Source organism: Periophthalmus magnuspinnatus, chromosome 13 (genome assembly GCF_009829125.3).
Source record: "Periophthalmus magnuspinnatus isolate fPerMag1 chromosome 13, fPerMag1.2.pri, whole genome shotgun sequence".
Taxonomy (NCBI): domain Eukaryota; kingdom Metazoa; phylum Chordata; class Actinopteri; order Gobiiformes; family Gobiidae; genus Periophthalmus; species Periophthalmus magnuspinnatus.
In genome coordinates, this window is record NC_047138.1 from 25,442,481 (window position 1) to 25,458,978 (window position 16,498).

Genomic DNA, 16,498 nt, shown 5'->3' on the forward strand with positions numbered 1-16,498 from the left:
ATTGCTATGCCAGCAGTTCAATACAATATAAAATCTCCCTGCCTCAAACTTAACCTCATGTTATCAGACAATTGTATCACATAACTCCAGCTGTTCTGAGTGAATGCTTTTCTATTGACAGTAAACTAGCACTTTCACTGTTATACCTTAAACCACTCACATATTCCGATCACATCTCAGCTTCTTTGATAACAATTCACATAGACTTTTCTTGAGTGATTGGTTGATATAAAGGTTTTTAAAAGGTAAATAAAACTGTTGCATTGTGGGTGTTTCTGATTTAAGGCATGGACTTCATTTTGAACGTGTTACACTTCATCACTGTCGCCATTTTAAGAAGTTATTTTAAATATGTTTTATGTTATTATTGTGTTTTGAATTGTCTTGTACCACCATATTGCCATTGTTAAGTTGATTTGTTGAAAAAAGATCAATATTTGAAAATAAACTTGATTATTTGTACAATTGAGCTTCTTGTATGGTTTATTTTAATATTTTTTACAGTGCTATATGCAAATAATATCTACCTTGTTATGTAGCCCACTGCTCTTACTATTACTAAAACCTATAGTGCTATACTGGTAAATACAGATACCCTTTAGTTGCAGGTTGCATTAAGGCTACAACTAACAATTATTTAGCTAATTAGTCTTCTGAGTGTTCTTTTTACTCATAGAAATTTGCTTTTTTTAGATCACAAAAGCATTATAATTATCGAATTTTACTCAATTTGACCCAGATTAAGCTAACGTTAAGCACTTAAGAGCATGCTGATGGGGTATATTTACAGACAAAATGCTTTTTTCATCAAAAACACTGAATCTACATGTTTCTTTTTGATGTAATTAATGCACGGTCTGAGACATTATTTTTTATTAACGATTATTTAATAACTTGCTACTTAATTGACTTGTTTCAGCTCCAAACAAGGCAAGGCAAGTTTAATTGCATAGTACAAGTCATACACAAGGTAATTCAAAGCGCTTTGCAGAATAAGAAAGACACTAAAATCACAATACAACAAATCAAAACATAAAAAATCATAATAAAATTTAAGAGATTGCAGAATAAAAACCTTTTAGTCATATGCACATGCAGACACCACTCAATTCAGTTTTTGCTCGTTCAAGGAAATATCTCACAATCTTACTGCTGAGGGAAATAATCTGATGTAAATAAACACTTCTAATATCCAAAGGAACAGCAGGAGTCAGTATTTGACACGGATGAGTGATATCTGAATGCACAGACGTTTAAAGGGAGGTTTTAGTTGAGCTGTCTACTAGTTGTGAAGCTGTGACTTTTATAGGGACTAAAGACAGCAGCCAGTCGAGCCAGTTTTATTTGTACCGTTTAATGAATCATCAGTGAATGAGCTTTTGAGTAGTCCTGGAAACTATCAAACTATTAAAGAAACATGTATATTTTATTAGCAGTGGAGGGTGTCTTCAAATCATGAGGCCTCCTATTAGATTAGTTTATTTGGACACGGCTACCAAGAACACCCATTGTACCCAACACAACTATCAGGACTATAGTACTCATTTACTAGCCTACCATAACGATCATTAAGTAGACCATTAGGTTTACTAGTATTACCAGCTAGTGGATTTCAGAAATAAAATTAAAGAAACATATTAACATGTTCCATTGTTAACTTGTAAATAACAGAAAACAACAATAAATAAGTAAATAATACAAAATAAAATATAAATATAAATAATAATTCATCTGTTTTCTGGTGGACAGTGCGAAACTCTGTTTTCTCCACGGAGACATTATAGTTTTACTTGAAATTCTCCACAAATAAACTTAAGACATGTCAAATTAAGCAATAAAATGTCTGAATAAATGAAAGATAAATTATACTGCGGAACATTTCAAGTAAAGTACTAACATCTCCACAAGCAGGTGGCAGACCCTCCACCAGAAAAGATACACAGTGGAGCTTTAGTGAACAGGAAAGTGCGTCAGACAGACATGAATACATGATCTGCTTTGTGACGTGCTGTAACTTTATGGATTGCTTTATGTTGTCTTAACGCCATCTCATAAACAAGTTGAACCAGAACAGAAGGTTTCTCCCCAGACCAGACAGACCGGGTACAGTTCTGAGCCCAACCCCACCCTCGACCAAGACAATAAGCCTTAAATTCTGTTCGGCTTATAACACTTTGACACAGAGAATGCAATGAGGTGAAGTATAGTAACAAACTAGATAGATACACAAAGTAGTACAGCTAATCTCCATAATAAATGGCACATGTACTTTTGTATATGCTAATGTGGATACTGTGGATACTCTAGGTCCTATATGGTGAATTTGACAACACACTGATGTAATTCCTAAGTCCAATTTAAAACTGCACAAATTTACAGGGTTTCACTGTTTGGCACTAAACCAACTCTCTTGCATGTGTTCAGTTACAAAAAAGGTCTAAACCTTGCATACTTACTCTTAGTGGGCTCACCTTTCCACAGATCTGCCCCATAACTTGGCACCAAGGAGAAAAAAAAAGTCAAACTGTTTTTAAAGGATGGGCACTGAACATTATTTTAATCTGTGACTCCAGACCTAGGTGTGTCCAAAAAAAAGTTTAGCTTTTTCCACAGTGTTCAGCAAACCTTACATTTTATATTTTAAGGAGTTTCTAATAAAATAACAATTCATAAACAGATATAGGCTTAAGTTGGAAAAAAAAAGTCCTAATATTTTCCAGGCCTATAAGCTACAGGCTATATTTTTCAGTACAAAAAAACAGATCTCTAAACTTCCAGGTTTTTCAGGTTTTGAGTGACACATAAGAAACAACTTCTTTAAAAAAAACTGTTAAAATGTGTGAATAGGCCAAAGATATCAGGCAGCAGGGAGGGGCCATGACTCCAAATTAAGACTACGCTATTTATGTATCCTCCCCACAAACTATTTGCTAGAATTCGATAGAGAAATCACGCAGGTCAGGTCCAAAAGAACACGTGTATTTGAACTCACCTGACGCTACCTGTAACGTAAGGTGAGATTCCCCGCCCCTTTCCTGCCGAAGCCACGCCCCCTCGCATCTCTCAGGAAGAAAAGCCTGAAAGGAGCAGTGTGAGGCGGCGAGCGTACGGCGGTCTGCTCTGTACACACTTTTACGGAGTTTTCTTACTTTTTATGCTGCTCTTTCGGACGACTCCACAGCCGACATGCTTAACTATGAGTAGTAAGTATGATCAAATCTCAGAAATGACGTTATAACGGGAGAGTTTGAATGGAAAGACTGCGTCATTGTAACTTCAATCCACAACACGGAGCGTACAGGAAAAGGTCTCAAAGAACTTCCCTTGAGACCAGTTTGAGCTATCGAACGTAAAACAACACGATTTTTAAAATATATTTAGCTTAAATCATCTTTAGACCATCGTTTAGTAGAGTACATGTGTTGAATGGAGTCGGTAAACAGTCATTGTGTATAGTAAAAGAGATCTCCAACTGTAGAGCAATCTTTGAAGTAGGTTACGTTTTTAGCCGGTCACTTGATATCCTCTAATTTAAAATACAAAATAGGACTAAGAAGGCATATGCTATTTGCCTATTAAAACACTGCAAGCAAAATGTTGGCTTAGTTATAAGTTTAATAATCCTAAACATTGTTAAGGAGATTTGAAGTTCTCATGAAGACTGCAATGGAAATCAGACTATCCTAGGTAGACTTTTTTTCAAACTAAACAAATTGAGCTGTATAGATTTCATTCATAATTAAATACACATAGTTGCAGTGCACTATAATGTTGTTTGTACAGCAGGATATGTTCTGTATTAGATTTCCTTTTTTTCCTACACAAAAGTTTATTTTTTACTAGTTTGCTGTCATATGAACATCACTGCTCACCAGCATCAGTGTCACATGACCAGGGGCCAAAGTGCAGAGCCACGCTTAGCCCACTGGTTCTGCAGTTAAGACCATAATTCACTTTTAATCAAATTTAGATGTTATCATTGGCTTTCTATAGGTTAGCTGTAGCTACTATGTGAGTCCCAATTAAGCCGGCACAGTTGGATTAGCTAAGTCTATATAGAAGTTGTTGCCCAGCAGTCTCTTCTTCCACTCTGTTCTAATGAAATATTTAGGTCTGGCTACACTATGTGACAGGTGGCGATTAATTGGCTATTGTAAATGTCACACAAAAGGGCCACACACACACACACGTTTAATACCGTCTCCAGACTACACACACTCTGCAGTACAAATTTAATATACTAGTAATTCAAGCAATACACAGGGCTCCCCCAATTTATTGTAAAAGTAAGATAATAGTTTAAAATGCAGGCTACACATCTACTGTGTTACATTTAACTACTTAAACAATTACATAATCTAGATTTTCCTTAAGTGGTTTTAATTTGTTTAATAGGGTTGGTAAATATTTGCTACCAGACATTGAAGTCATAGCGGTCATGATATTGCATTGTTTAGAAGTCCTGCTGTAACCTGAAGCCAGTAACTATAGTGATGGTTTATACTTTATATTTCTTATGTCTGCTGTGTTTGCTGTGGGTTAAAATGTGTGTCAGTTTTACCCAACAGCAGTCAGACTTTTCAAATAGAGTACTGAAAGTTGTTTAACATATCCACTAAACAAAGCTCTAGATAAAGGTGTTAAAGTTCTTTTGGTTGAAAGTTGAATCCTCTCTACTTACTACTGTTTTCAGTGCCACCTTGTGTTTATATAATGACAAAGCACCCACAATAAATATTGCTCCCCATAAAATATTGTTCCAGCTAACATATGTTGAACAGTAGGATGATATAGTAATTATCATGACAGGCCTAACTAAAGCCATTTAAAATTTTGTTCATTTTTCAATTTTGTTTTTTGTTCATTGTCATGGAGATGTTGTTATTGTTGTTGTTGTTGTCTTGAATGTTCCGCAGTATGACATTCAACTTCGGCATAAAGACAACCAGGCCAAGTTACAGATTGGAACTGTGGAGAGGCAAGCTTGCTTAGAGTAAAAATGCATTTTCTGTAGCAGTGAAAACATGTATAATTGAGTAAACAAGATAAGCTTAATGCCATACACATTTCAAGCAAAGCATTTATTTAAATCTCTATTGCAACACGCAGGAAAAATTTGCACTGCGCACCTTTACTTGTGTTCAAATTCAAAGTTAAGGATAATGGTCACTATCCGTAGTGCTAATTTGATTGGGGAACAGATGTAGACTCCAAGGAAGTGACCATGACCACCATGTGACCATGTAACTAGTATCTCAAACAAAGCAGATTTTCAGAGTTTACCTTGACTTTAGAGAATCCACAAATCCCTCCAATAACTACTTGTCTTGTCAAGTTGTTATTATTTTTAGCAACTTTTAGATTTTATATTTAATCTTTCCCCATGTAATAACCTTGTATTTTTTTATATTCTTAGCTGCTCTTTAGGGTTCATGTATCTTTATAACTACTCCCCATGCTTCCCTTTTCCTAAGGTCAGCTGCTGGGTTTCCGTTTTACTCAAATTGTTTTATCTTTTTTTCAGCCGGATCATTCTGCCCATTTCAGTGGAAGAGGTAAGCACTCACAAACTCATTTTAGTTTATATATTTTTTCACTTAAAGAATCTAAACATCCACATTACAACACCTATACCTTAATCATATCAACAAGTTATTTAAATGCTATATTTGATTGGACAACTATAGTTGTGAAGCAAGGAGGTCCATGGGATGTGTTAGTAGGCCTGTCACAATAATTACTATAACAACATGTCATTCAGTATATGAATGCTTTACAGTTTCTTTGCAATAAGATGGAGAGTTTAGCCATTTTATGTAATACGATAAGGTTTGAGCAATATAGGGTAGAATAAATAACATATGGCTTATTATTTGTTGCAGCTCAGGCTTTTTAATGATACCGTGTTGTATCAGAGGCATAAAGTGGTTTCAATATTATCATTTATCGCAGTTTTTCTCTGAAGCAATATATTGTCTTTCTAAATGTTTTATCATGACAGGCCTATGTGTTGGTTGCCATCTGTGGGCGTTAGCAGAATAGCTATATTACAGGGACCATATTTCGCTCAAATTTTAAACTGTTTTTTCAAATATTCCTGTATTCATCTTACCTAAAGCATGTTCTTGGTCAGTGCTCAGTGGGAGGAAGCTTTTCCTATGGGCTTTTCCTGTGGGCTTTGCCTATGGGCTTTTCCTATGGGCTAAAACAGCAGAATGATAGTTTGAAGATAAGACTTTGTGCATTGTGCTACTTACAATACTGGATCCTCTCCTATGAATGTTATCCCCACATAAAGGAAATGAGCGAAATAACTTGGGTTTAAGTTAGGGCTGGGTGAAAAACATTATACATTTATTTTCCTTATATTGATTTCAACAATATTTAATTTTATGTCATAAAAATGTATTACAGTATCAACTTTTTGAACGTAACAGTATAAATCTGTGTCCATCTTTGTTTTAATTACATTATATGAGGTCCAGCCCTAACTACAGCATGTCTGAGCTAGTTCTGGTTTAGTTCTAGTTAGTTAGTGTTGATACTTTATTTCGACAATAGTACTTTTTATATTACCATGTAGTCTTATATCTGTGTAATTTGTTTCCCTTGTGTTTTTTGAGTTTTTATTTGCCGAGGAGGGTCTAAAGACAGGGAATGTTTTGGGACACTTATCCATTTGTTTCCTATGAACGCTGATTATTGACCGGCATCTGTTTCACTGTTGGATTTTCTAACTTTCTGTTGGTTAAATCATTGATCCTGTTAAGCCCTAAGAGGCAACTGCTATTGTGATTTTGGTCTTTACAAAAGTAAATTGTATTGATTGTTTTACTTTAGACCTGAGTTGACCTCTTTGTCGTTTTAGTCCTGTTTAGACTTATTTCAGTTATGCTTTTTGTGGTTCGCAGCCTGCAGACCTCCTTCAAATACCATTGCTCTGGCTCTTGGCTCTTATCTGTCTTTGTGCTCTTGAGCATGTTACTGCAGTTCCCTCACTTTTACCCTGATTTCACTCTCTGCTTCACAACACACTTTACTTCCTGAGTCATTTCTCCAGCTCGAGTTGGACCCAAGTCTCTACAGTGGTCCCTTTGTCCAGACTATTGCTTCACTAAACCCCACTAAACCATTGGCTGTGTGACCAGCTTTTCTTGTGATCCTCTCAGACGTCAAGCAAGTTCAAAACACTTTATTTGGGAGGAAAGTCATGACAACTTTTTACTAGCGATTTAGAACACACATATCTTCAGTACTTTACAAAGATGTGAGTTTGGTCACTGGTGAATTTCCCCAAGTTGGGCGTGATTGACAGTGACAGTGGTGTGCATGATCCGGCCGCATCAGAACAAATATGGTTGAAAAAATATTACAGAGGACTGAAAAACATTGCAGATTCCAGAATCAATGATCGAAGCACTAAATTGTTAATCTGAGGTGAGATAAATTAGATTATATTTTAAATGATAGGTGACCAATGAGCTTCTTTGTTTCACATGTGTCACTGATAAAAACAAATCTCATTATATCGGGCTTGAGATACGACTGAGGACGTGGGGACCAGCCTGATGACAATCTGTATAAAAAGAGAGAGGTCATGCTGTATTTGCTGAAAACGGATACATTTTTATCCCAAATGTACTATGCAGGATGGCAATGGTTTTGACATGGGTGGAGATATATTTTGTAAAATTAATTTTTATGAGATGTCATCTTGTTACTCAGTTGTATTTTAAATTAATTTATGTTTGACTATTCCTGAATTTTCCTGTCAGTGCTCTGCAAATCTACCCCCCTATCACTGCTCTGTACTGCAACTATTTGTAAAACTTTCAAAAAGTCTCTGGGTCAACACAATATGTCTCTAGCATAATTTACTTCCACCAGACTTCACAAACTGTTTTTCATCTATTTGTTCCACACCTTGACTCCTTGGTTTGGGAGTGCTTTGCCTCGACATGTTGTTCCGTCCATAACTGGTGACCATTTTTGGGTTGACTTGTTGAATGACACCTGTTTAAAGCCATATTACCCTGACAAACTGTGACACGCTCCGACTGACTGGTCTAACCTGGAGAGCCACATTCCTGGTTCAAACTCCCTGTCACAAAACCGAACCTCCACCAAAACTAGACTAGGCCATACGATGTGCATTCTGTTCAGTTTCTCCTTCAATTAGTTTATTCATTAAACAATTAGCAAAAAAATATCATTTACCACTGGGGTTGTCAGAAGTATTGAAAATTTTAACCAGTATCGATACTGAAAACGTGACAATTTGACCTTTCTTGAAGCCTTTTCCTTTGTATCCATATTGAGTTTGAAATTGTTGTGTCGTGACAATACTGTGTACCATTGACTTGATGTCATATTTTATAGAAACAACAATTTCCAATAATACTTGTCAAGCCCCTCTGGTATGCTGTGTTAAAGTTTTTAATTAAAGGTATTATATTACACAAAATTTACTTTAACTACATTCTAACATGGCTTACCTTGTCAAAAACATACCTTGAGTTGTGTGTTATTACATTCACACATGTTTGAGTAACCCTTTATTATTAGTCAGTCTACATCTCCAAAGCTGAAGATGCTTTGTTTAACCTTGTGATGTCATGAAGTGGTAGTTTTCAGCTACCTTTTTAGTTTTTGATCAGTAGAGATGGGCAGTTACAAAATTCAAAATTCTTCCCATGATTCTAGTGAAGGTGCATGTAGTTTAAAAACACAGTGGAGCACTTCCTGCATTACCACTTGACATCACATAATGGAACAGGGTTTTTTTGGTATGAGAGAAGAACCTTGTGTGTGAAACAAGTGTGAATGAAACAAAACTATATTTGACAAGGAATCAACATTATAACATAGATCAGAAAATGGCATAATATAGGCTCTTTAATCATATATGCTAGTGTTTTGACATAACCTTTGTGCTTACAAATTTTCTTATGACATTAAGATTAGTAGCTGTGTTCAACCAACCAAGATTTTTCAGCACAAAACCATTCATTATGACTGTGTTACCAACACCTTACAGCTCCACAGTATTGCACAGGCCATAGTATTTTAAATTATTTTTTACATTGTTTAGCTTCTTCTGCAGTCTCTTGTTTCACTGAACTGCTTTGACAACCAACAGTTCATTTCTTTCTTTTTTTTTTTTTGAGTCACTTTTTCCGGTGTTGGAGGAAAAGACGGACCAGCCCAGAACAGCTGACTCAGGCAAACTATGGCACTAAATATTGACCTGTTTGTCTTATGAGAGTCAGTGTGTAGAGTCACAGTATATTTTAGTGATGCAGCTGAGCGGGGGGTTTTCTGTATGAGAGAAGATTTGCTCTGTCTGAAACTCTGTTTCTCAAGACTTTATTTTGAGTTTTCCTAAAACCCTAACATGATGTCACTGCAAAGTGTCAATATAACAAATATTTTCAGTGGTCTTTTGCGAGTGTGTTATACCATATAAAAAAATCAAGTGATTTTCCCTGTGTCTTTAGTACCAAGTTGCACAGCTGTACGCCGTAGCAGAGGCCAGTAAAGGAGAGACCGGAGGAGGGGAGGGGGTGGAGGTCCTGAAAAATGAGCCCTACAAAGATGGAGATGAGGAGGGACAATACACCCACAAAATCTACCACCTACAGAGGTAACGCCCCACATTCACAAGCATTCATGAATCACTATGATACTAGTGCACATAAGTAAATAAGCTATTGGTTGTTTCAGCTGCAGAGTTAAAGTTTTAAAGTTGCACTGTGTCATTTTTCTTGCGGATGGTCCATTCTTGTCTCCATGTAGATTTTTATTGCTTTGCCTGACATGTTCCATTGTATGGCATTAAATGTATCTTGCATATATTCAGTTACAGGTGTTTTGCAAAAAATAAAACCCTTGAAAAGCATCCTTTCCTACTGTGAGCGGGGCTGCCTCTCCAGACTTGATGGCTTGATCACATGACCTGCTTGTCTCCAAGGAAATGGATAAGTTTAATGCCATACAGTGAAACATTCCAGGAAAAGCAATAATATCTCCACATAGACAAGCAGGGAGTGGACACCCCTCAAAGATGCCCTTGGCTTAAATATTTCCAAGAATTATTTGAAAAGTGTCTCCCCACAAATGCCAAGTGATAAAAAGAACACAAAAAGAACATTGTCAAAAAAAAAAAGTGTTTGAAAAAAGCCCAGTATGTCTTCTTTTATGTGTAGCCTAGATACTAAGATGTTATAACTACTTTTTGAATACTTATAAACTTTTCTTTTGTTATTCAGTAAAGTCCCTGGTTGGATCAGAGCTCTGGCGCCTAAAGGCTCTTTAGAGATCCATGAAAAGGCCTGGAACGCATATCCTTATTGTAGAACAGGTGCGAAACTGTCAAAACGTAAACGGCTTCATTCACATGTACAGTATGTTTAACCGTTATTCCCCATTTCTTTTCATGATACGTCCTTCTCTGTGGTCCTCTGGTCTCCCACACAGTCCTAACGGTAAGTCTTATTTTGAATTTCTAATGACGCAATTTGTTACTTGTGAAACGCAAATAAAGTTGACTTGTGTGAAGGTGAGGTATGTAAATTATGTAGTTCAAGGGTGATAAATATGAACTACGTGTGTCTCCAGACATGAAGGAAACATTCACATCAAATTTAACTTTTACTGATAACAATTGTAATGCTGTTTTATTCTTGTTTACAAAATTATTGAACTGGCCAAGTTGTTTTCATGTAGTGTTTTGGTTCTCAAGACAATTATTATTATTATTATTATTAGAAAGCCAAAAGAGTCCTTCACAGATCCCACAAAACCTTTTTGTGTAACATTACTTCAAATTTCAGCCAGTAAATAGATTTTTTTAATGTGATCAGTGTGTTAACATCACATTTATATTGTCAAGTTTGACTTTGCTTTCTCTTTGCAGAATCCGTACATGGGGGAGCGCTTTTCAATTGAGATCATCACGTGGCACAAACCTGATATGGGCACCATAGAGAATGTGAGTCACAAACTTTTAAACTTGTCCAGTATAACCACAACAATAGGAAACACAGTAAAGAATAAATACTCACTCTCTTAATCTCTCCTTATGTTATGAATATTACTGTCATCATATTTGACACCATGAACAAAAAGGCCTGTCATGATTATTGCTCAATAAATTAAAGACATTCAGTATTTTTGAATGAATCTGAATAATTATAATAATAATAATATTTATTTTTTGTAGAAGTTTGCATGTAGACTGTAGACGGTCAAACATAACATAAACATGACTCATTATAGATACTAAAGTGCTGTGCTATTCATCTGTTGCCACTCATGTTCTATTTATAATATATATATATATATATATATATATATATATATATATATATATTGAAAAGGATTATCATCCTTTAAGTTTGCCCATTTTTCACTTCAAAATGTGTTTTTGGGACAGATCTTGCATCTGTATTATTTTTTTACTCTACTCAAAACATGAACTGAACTTTTTTATTTCTCTTTACAGGTCCACGGTTTAAGCGAAGCAGAATGGAAAAAATGTCAAGTTGTTAATATTGACATCGCTGCTGATTTAGATGAACCTAAGGTATTACAAACTTAAATTTAAACTTTCAGTTTATAATGTTGAGTTGTGAAACAAAAATGTATTGTCATTTTTTTGTTCAGGACTACAAAGAGGAAGAAGATCCAACAAAGTTTAAATCGGTAAAAACAGGAAGAGGACCACTGTTGGCTGGCTGGCAAAAAGCTCTGGAGGCTGACCCAAACACACCCCACATGTGTGCATACAAACTGGTCAAAGCAGAGTTCAAAATGTTTGTCCTTCAATCCAAAGTACAGAACACTATTCAGAACGTGAGTTCACTTACTTCAAAAGTGTAACACCTCAGTAATTGTCTCTCACTCACTTTTAAACTTGTTATAATGTCCTCAACTCGAAATCAATTAACATTTATTCATGCGTACGTAGACCGCTTCACAAAGTTGCCACTAGAGGGAGACAGACACAAACCCAAGTGTTCAGAGCAATTTGAGATACAATGGTCCCTCCTTTATCGGAGGGTTTCGTTCAAAAAATTACCCGCAATAAATGAAATCCATCAAGTAGAAAACTTTATTTTTACAATTATTATATATGTTTTAAGTCTGTAAAACCCCTCTCCAGACACTTCATACACTTTTCTCAGACAAGTATTAACATTTTCTCACATTTCTCTCTTGTTTAAACACTCTCAAAGTTCAAGCCTTCGTAGATTAAAAAAATAAGCACAGTATTATAAAATGAAACCATATTCAATACTGAACTGTAAATAAAAATGACAATTTTACAAAATACTGTAACAAATTTTAATGATCAACCTACGAGGTTGGACACATAAGAAATAATTAATATTGACTCGCACATATTTCACAGTTCCTCTGACAGTGCCTCTTCGTCCTGGCGGCATAATGTCTCATAATGTTCTCCTGCAGTGAGTGATTCACACAGCTAAAGCAGACTCCATCCACATGATGGTTACAACCATTTTTGCATCCTTGTTAAAACTTTTTGCTGCTGTCATCCTTATGTTATTTTATGTTATTTTCTCTGTCGAGTTCACATGTAAAGTCTTGTGAATGCACGTCTTGGCCACCCTGCGTTTCTGTGGCGTGAATCTGGCGTTGACGCGGTGCGTCTTGAGTGTTCAGACGTCAGATGCTCTTTTCGCATGTCCAAAAGCTGAAAAAGCTGAACTTTTTGGCGTTTGACTCACACCATCAACCAATCAGAGACTATACTAAAGTGACAAAGCGATGTTATTATCCAGAACAAGTAGGAAGACATGAGCCACAACCTAGCGGCAACTTATTATGCTGGGCGCACCAGCTAAAGGCATAAAGGCCTAGTCACGGACCCAGACACGCCGCAGAGCCATCACCTCTGTTAATGGGTTTTATGTAATAAATACACTAAAGTCACTCTCTCACCCTGGTCTGCAGTGTTCACAAAGACACAGGGAAAACAAAACATGCAAATGCACTCAGAGACCGCAACAGACGCTCTGGATATGTGACGGAGGCTTTTGTCCTCAAATTCAAAGGCATCCAAATAAAGGCGTTCAATGCGTTCTTGACGCCCCGGTGTTTCAGAGTCACATTGCTAGCATCAACATTTATGTAAATTTGGCTGAAAAATCCACAAAACAGCAAGACCGTGAAAAGTGAACCGCGATATAGTGAGAGACCACTGTATAACAATTAACATTTATGAGATGTTGTATTAACTACTTAATTAATGCCCTAACACTAACCATTAACCCTAACCCTTTATTTACCTAATTACTAAGCCTGAATCATTCTTAATTCGTAAAGAACACATAGTTTATTAAGTCTTTCGTGTTTTAGTAAAGGTAATTAAAAATGTGGTTATTATAATGTGGTAGCCAACTGCCTTATAACTGTGTTTTTACGTGCACATTATTTAAAGTGATAAATGTGAATATGCATGATTTGTAAAAAAAAATATCCAATGTGAACTTTGAACAGAATCCTATTGTTAAAACATAACTCACAAATCTAACCACAATTGCAACGTTTATCAGAAAAGAAATTTTAAAACCGTCCAGTACAACTGACAAAAAGACTGAAACATGAACTGACAAACTAATGCAAGAAGTACATTTCAGAACATGTTTGTACAAATCTAAACTAGAGGATTAGTCTTTATGCAGATGCAGATGCTTTATGCTAATATGGCATATGTTGTTTTTTGTTGAGGAAATGATGGTTCTTCAAAATTTGTAGCCTTTGCAGTTTGCATCCATTGAAATTGTGATTTTGATTTGATTGCAATGAGTTTTGAAGGCCTAAAAGTAAATGCACAGTTGTGTTCTGACATGTTTTTCAAAGTCCTGTTTATATCTGAATCCTGTGATTTCAGATGGAGAAGAGGCTGTTCACAAACTTCCACAGAAAACTCTTCTGCTCCATGGACCGCTGGCACGGCATGACCATGAACGACATCCGAGAGATGGAGGAAAAGACCAAGACCGAGCTCGATGAGGTCAGTTTAATTCCGACTCATCAATGAAAATGTCTTAACTTGAATAGTGTAGTACACTTACCGTTCAATAAATGGATGGAATAATAATTTTTGGGTGTTACTATCTATTTGCCCTAGTAGAGAACTTTGTTATTTTAGCTGTTCAGGGTCAAATAATTAATTTACAATAACCTGGAAGATGGATTATTAGATCAGTGACATACATTAGTTTAAATATGATCATTTGTCTGCATTTTCTATTAGTAATTATTCTAAATGTGTTATTTTGACAAGCCTAAAATCACCACGAATCTAGAAGTATTGTTATTTACTTATTTTATTTGCATATTTTTGTAATATTAATGTTATCAGGTGGCAGACCATCAACCAGAAAAGCTACATAGTGCATCTTTAAAATATAACACTTTTTTTCCCCTTTTTTAGCACAATAATGACAATGTGCCATGAAGCCACTTGTTTTCCCATTTTAACCAACTTTTAACTTTACAGCTGAGGATAAAGGGAGCTGTTCAGGGCACAAAAGCTGAAAAATAACTCCAGTGAGTATATATTTGAACAAACTGTTTTTAATTTCAACTCATTTAGTGTTAATATACTTTTATACTTTTCAGACTTCACTCACAGTTCTCTCAACTCTCCCCTCAACCACCATTGGACCGGTAGACCGGTAGACAACACCAAAGTGCTACTGGCTAACAGACCTTGCCTTTTATAGTGTAATTGTGTATTTTTGCACTGCAAATGCAACCTCAGTAACTAATCAAACTATTTACCATCAACATCAGTGTAGTAGTCAGGGAGTATCACTGTTAGAGGCACTGTACCAGATTTTTGCTGTCTTAAAAAACGTGAAAAACTGAACTTACCTTATGCATTCCAATCATCCTAATTCACCGTGATGAGTTTATTAGCACTTTTCACAACTTTCAGAGACCAGAGCGGAGTTTTGCAGTCACAGTAAAAGTTAAAAGCTAGCATGATAATAGTGTACATTCTTGTGTAATAAAACACTTTCTAATTGGATGAAGATGCACACGGCAAACTTGTATAATATATTTGTCTTTTGCCTAAAAATATATTAAATAAAATAAGGTACAGGGCCTTTTAACTGTTGAAATTATTCTTTTTATTGTCTTTTTCTTGAATTTATTGATGTATAAGGTTTACAATACAGAGCAGTCTCAATCAGAAGCTGAATGCAGTTGGATGAAGAATAAGTTCTCTGTAAAGTCAACCAGCAGTTATATTAGTTTCAACTTGAAAGCTTGATGTTGAGTTGTGATTGTTTAAAAATGCAAAATGTATTTTATGTTTGTATTTAATTCAATTCTGGTGGTTTTATTTTGATCTACAATAATGTGTTGTATACGTCTATATCCATGATAATTCTGTTCAAATACACCTCTAAATGAATTATTTGAGTTTGAGCTAGTGAATGGCATCTCCCAAACTCAGTGTTCTTGTTCACAGAAAATATCCAAAGCATTTTGGTGCCTTGGAAATAAAACCTTAAGTGCTTTTACTATAAGAGTTGTGTCTTTGATTTGAAATGCACCCACATAACAACATATCTATAATATATACGATTTCACACACCCAAAATGTTTATTTTATTTTAAGTAGATAGTTAATTTAAAAATTGCTATGCATGTGTATGTAGGCCACTACCTACTTACAGATCTTAAATGACATTGGTTTGCCTGGAATGTTCCATTTAATGGCATTAAACCATAAACTGCACAGTCTATGCATTAAAGACCTTGTATTCATTCAGTTACAAGTGATTTACTTACTAATGAATACACTTACAACATGCATTCTTATTATGGACAGGGCCACCTCTCCACAGATAACTTGGTTTGGTGGCTTTACAATCCATGTCCATGGAAATGTACACATTTAATGGAACATTTCCAATTTCTCCTCTCTGCTAGACCCATCACTTAATGCAGCTGGGGCAGCCTGTCAGGAACAGTAGGTTGTCCAGGCCTCTTTCATGAGTTTATTTTTTTTTAAGTAATTCTGTTGAAAAGTAATGTCTGATTTTCACTGGTAAAATTTAATTATTAGTTTGGTCAGATTCAAGTTACTTCTGTGACCATTGTGAGTTTTTCTTTCATTAATCGAAGAGTAACAATTTTGTCTACATGTGTATTTATACGATTTTATTATACTTCCATGGTTGTGGATGATGATCTCATTATTCAGTTATTGATCTGAAATTTTTACCTGTTATCATATAAAATGTAAAAAGAAATGTATAGGTCACAGTGTATGTGTATAGGCGGATAAACTTAAATATTTTGTAAAGAAATACCCACATTTCATAATACAGTAGCCCCTGTAAACTTATATTTATGTATACTAATATATTTCATATGCTTCTCAAATATTCCCTGTCACACTACTTTTATTTTATCGGCCCTTAACTGAACAAAATTAAAATTTATTGTTTAT

General features: G+C 35.5%; 1 protein-coding gene across 1 annotated transcript; it reads left to right on the forward strand.

Annotated features, from left to right (window-relative positions):
- Nucleotides 1-3,082: 3,082 nt before the first annotated feature.
- On the forward strand, nucleotides 3,083-15,553 carry LOC117380314 (phosphatidylinositol transfer protein beta isoform-like). Its single transcript, XM_033977100.2, has 11 exons — nucleotides 3,083-3,203; nucleotides 5,525-5,555; nucleotides 9,498-9,643; nucleotides 10,269-10,360; nucleotides 10,477-10,484; nucleotides 10,916-10,990; nucleotides 11,504-11,584; nucleotides 11,665-11,853; nucleotides 13,919-14,041; nucleotides 14,531-14,580; nucleotides 14,653-15,553. Exons 1-10 carry the CDS (start codon nucleotides 3,187-3,189, stop codon nucleotides 14,573-14,575), a joined length of 807 nt encoding a protein of 268 aa, XP_033832991.1. The 5' UTR covers nucleotides 3,083-3,186; the 3' UTR covers nucleotides 14,576-14,580; nucleotides 14,653-15,553.
- Nucleotides 15,554-16,498: the final 945 nt, after the last annotated feature.

What these genes read in the sequence shown, in the direction of transcription:
- LOC117380314 (XM_033977100.2), top strand. An exon ending in AAAATCTACCACCTACAGAG is followed by an intron (nt 9,644 to 10,268) that starts GTAACGCCCCAC and finishes TTTGTTATTCAG; the next exon opens with TAAAGTCCCTGGTTGGATCA. An exon ending in CTGATTTAGATGAACCTAAG is followed by an intron (nt 11,585 to 11,664) that starts GTATTACAAACT and finishes TTTTTTGTTCAG; the next exon opens with GACTACAAAGAGGAAGAAGA.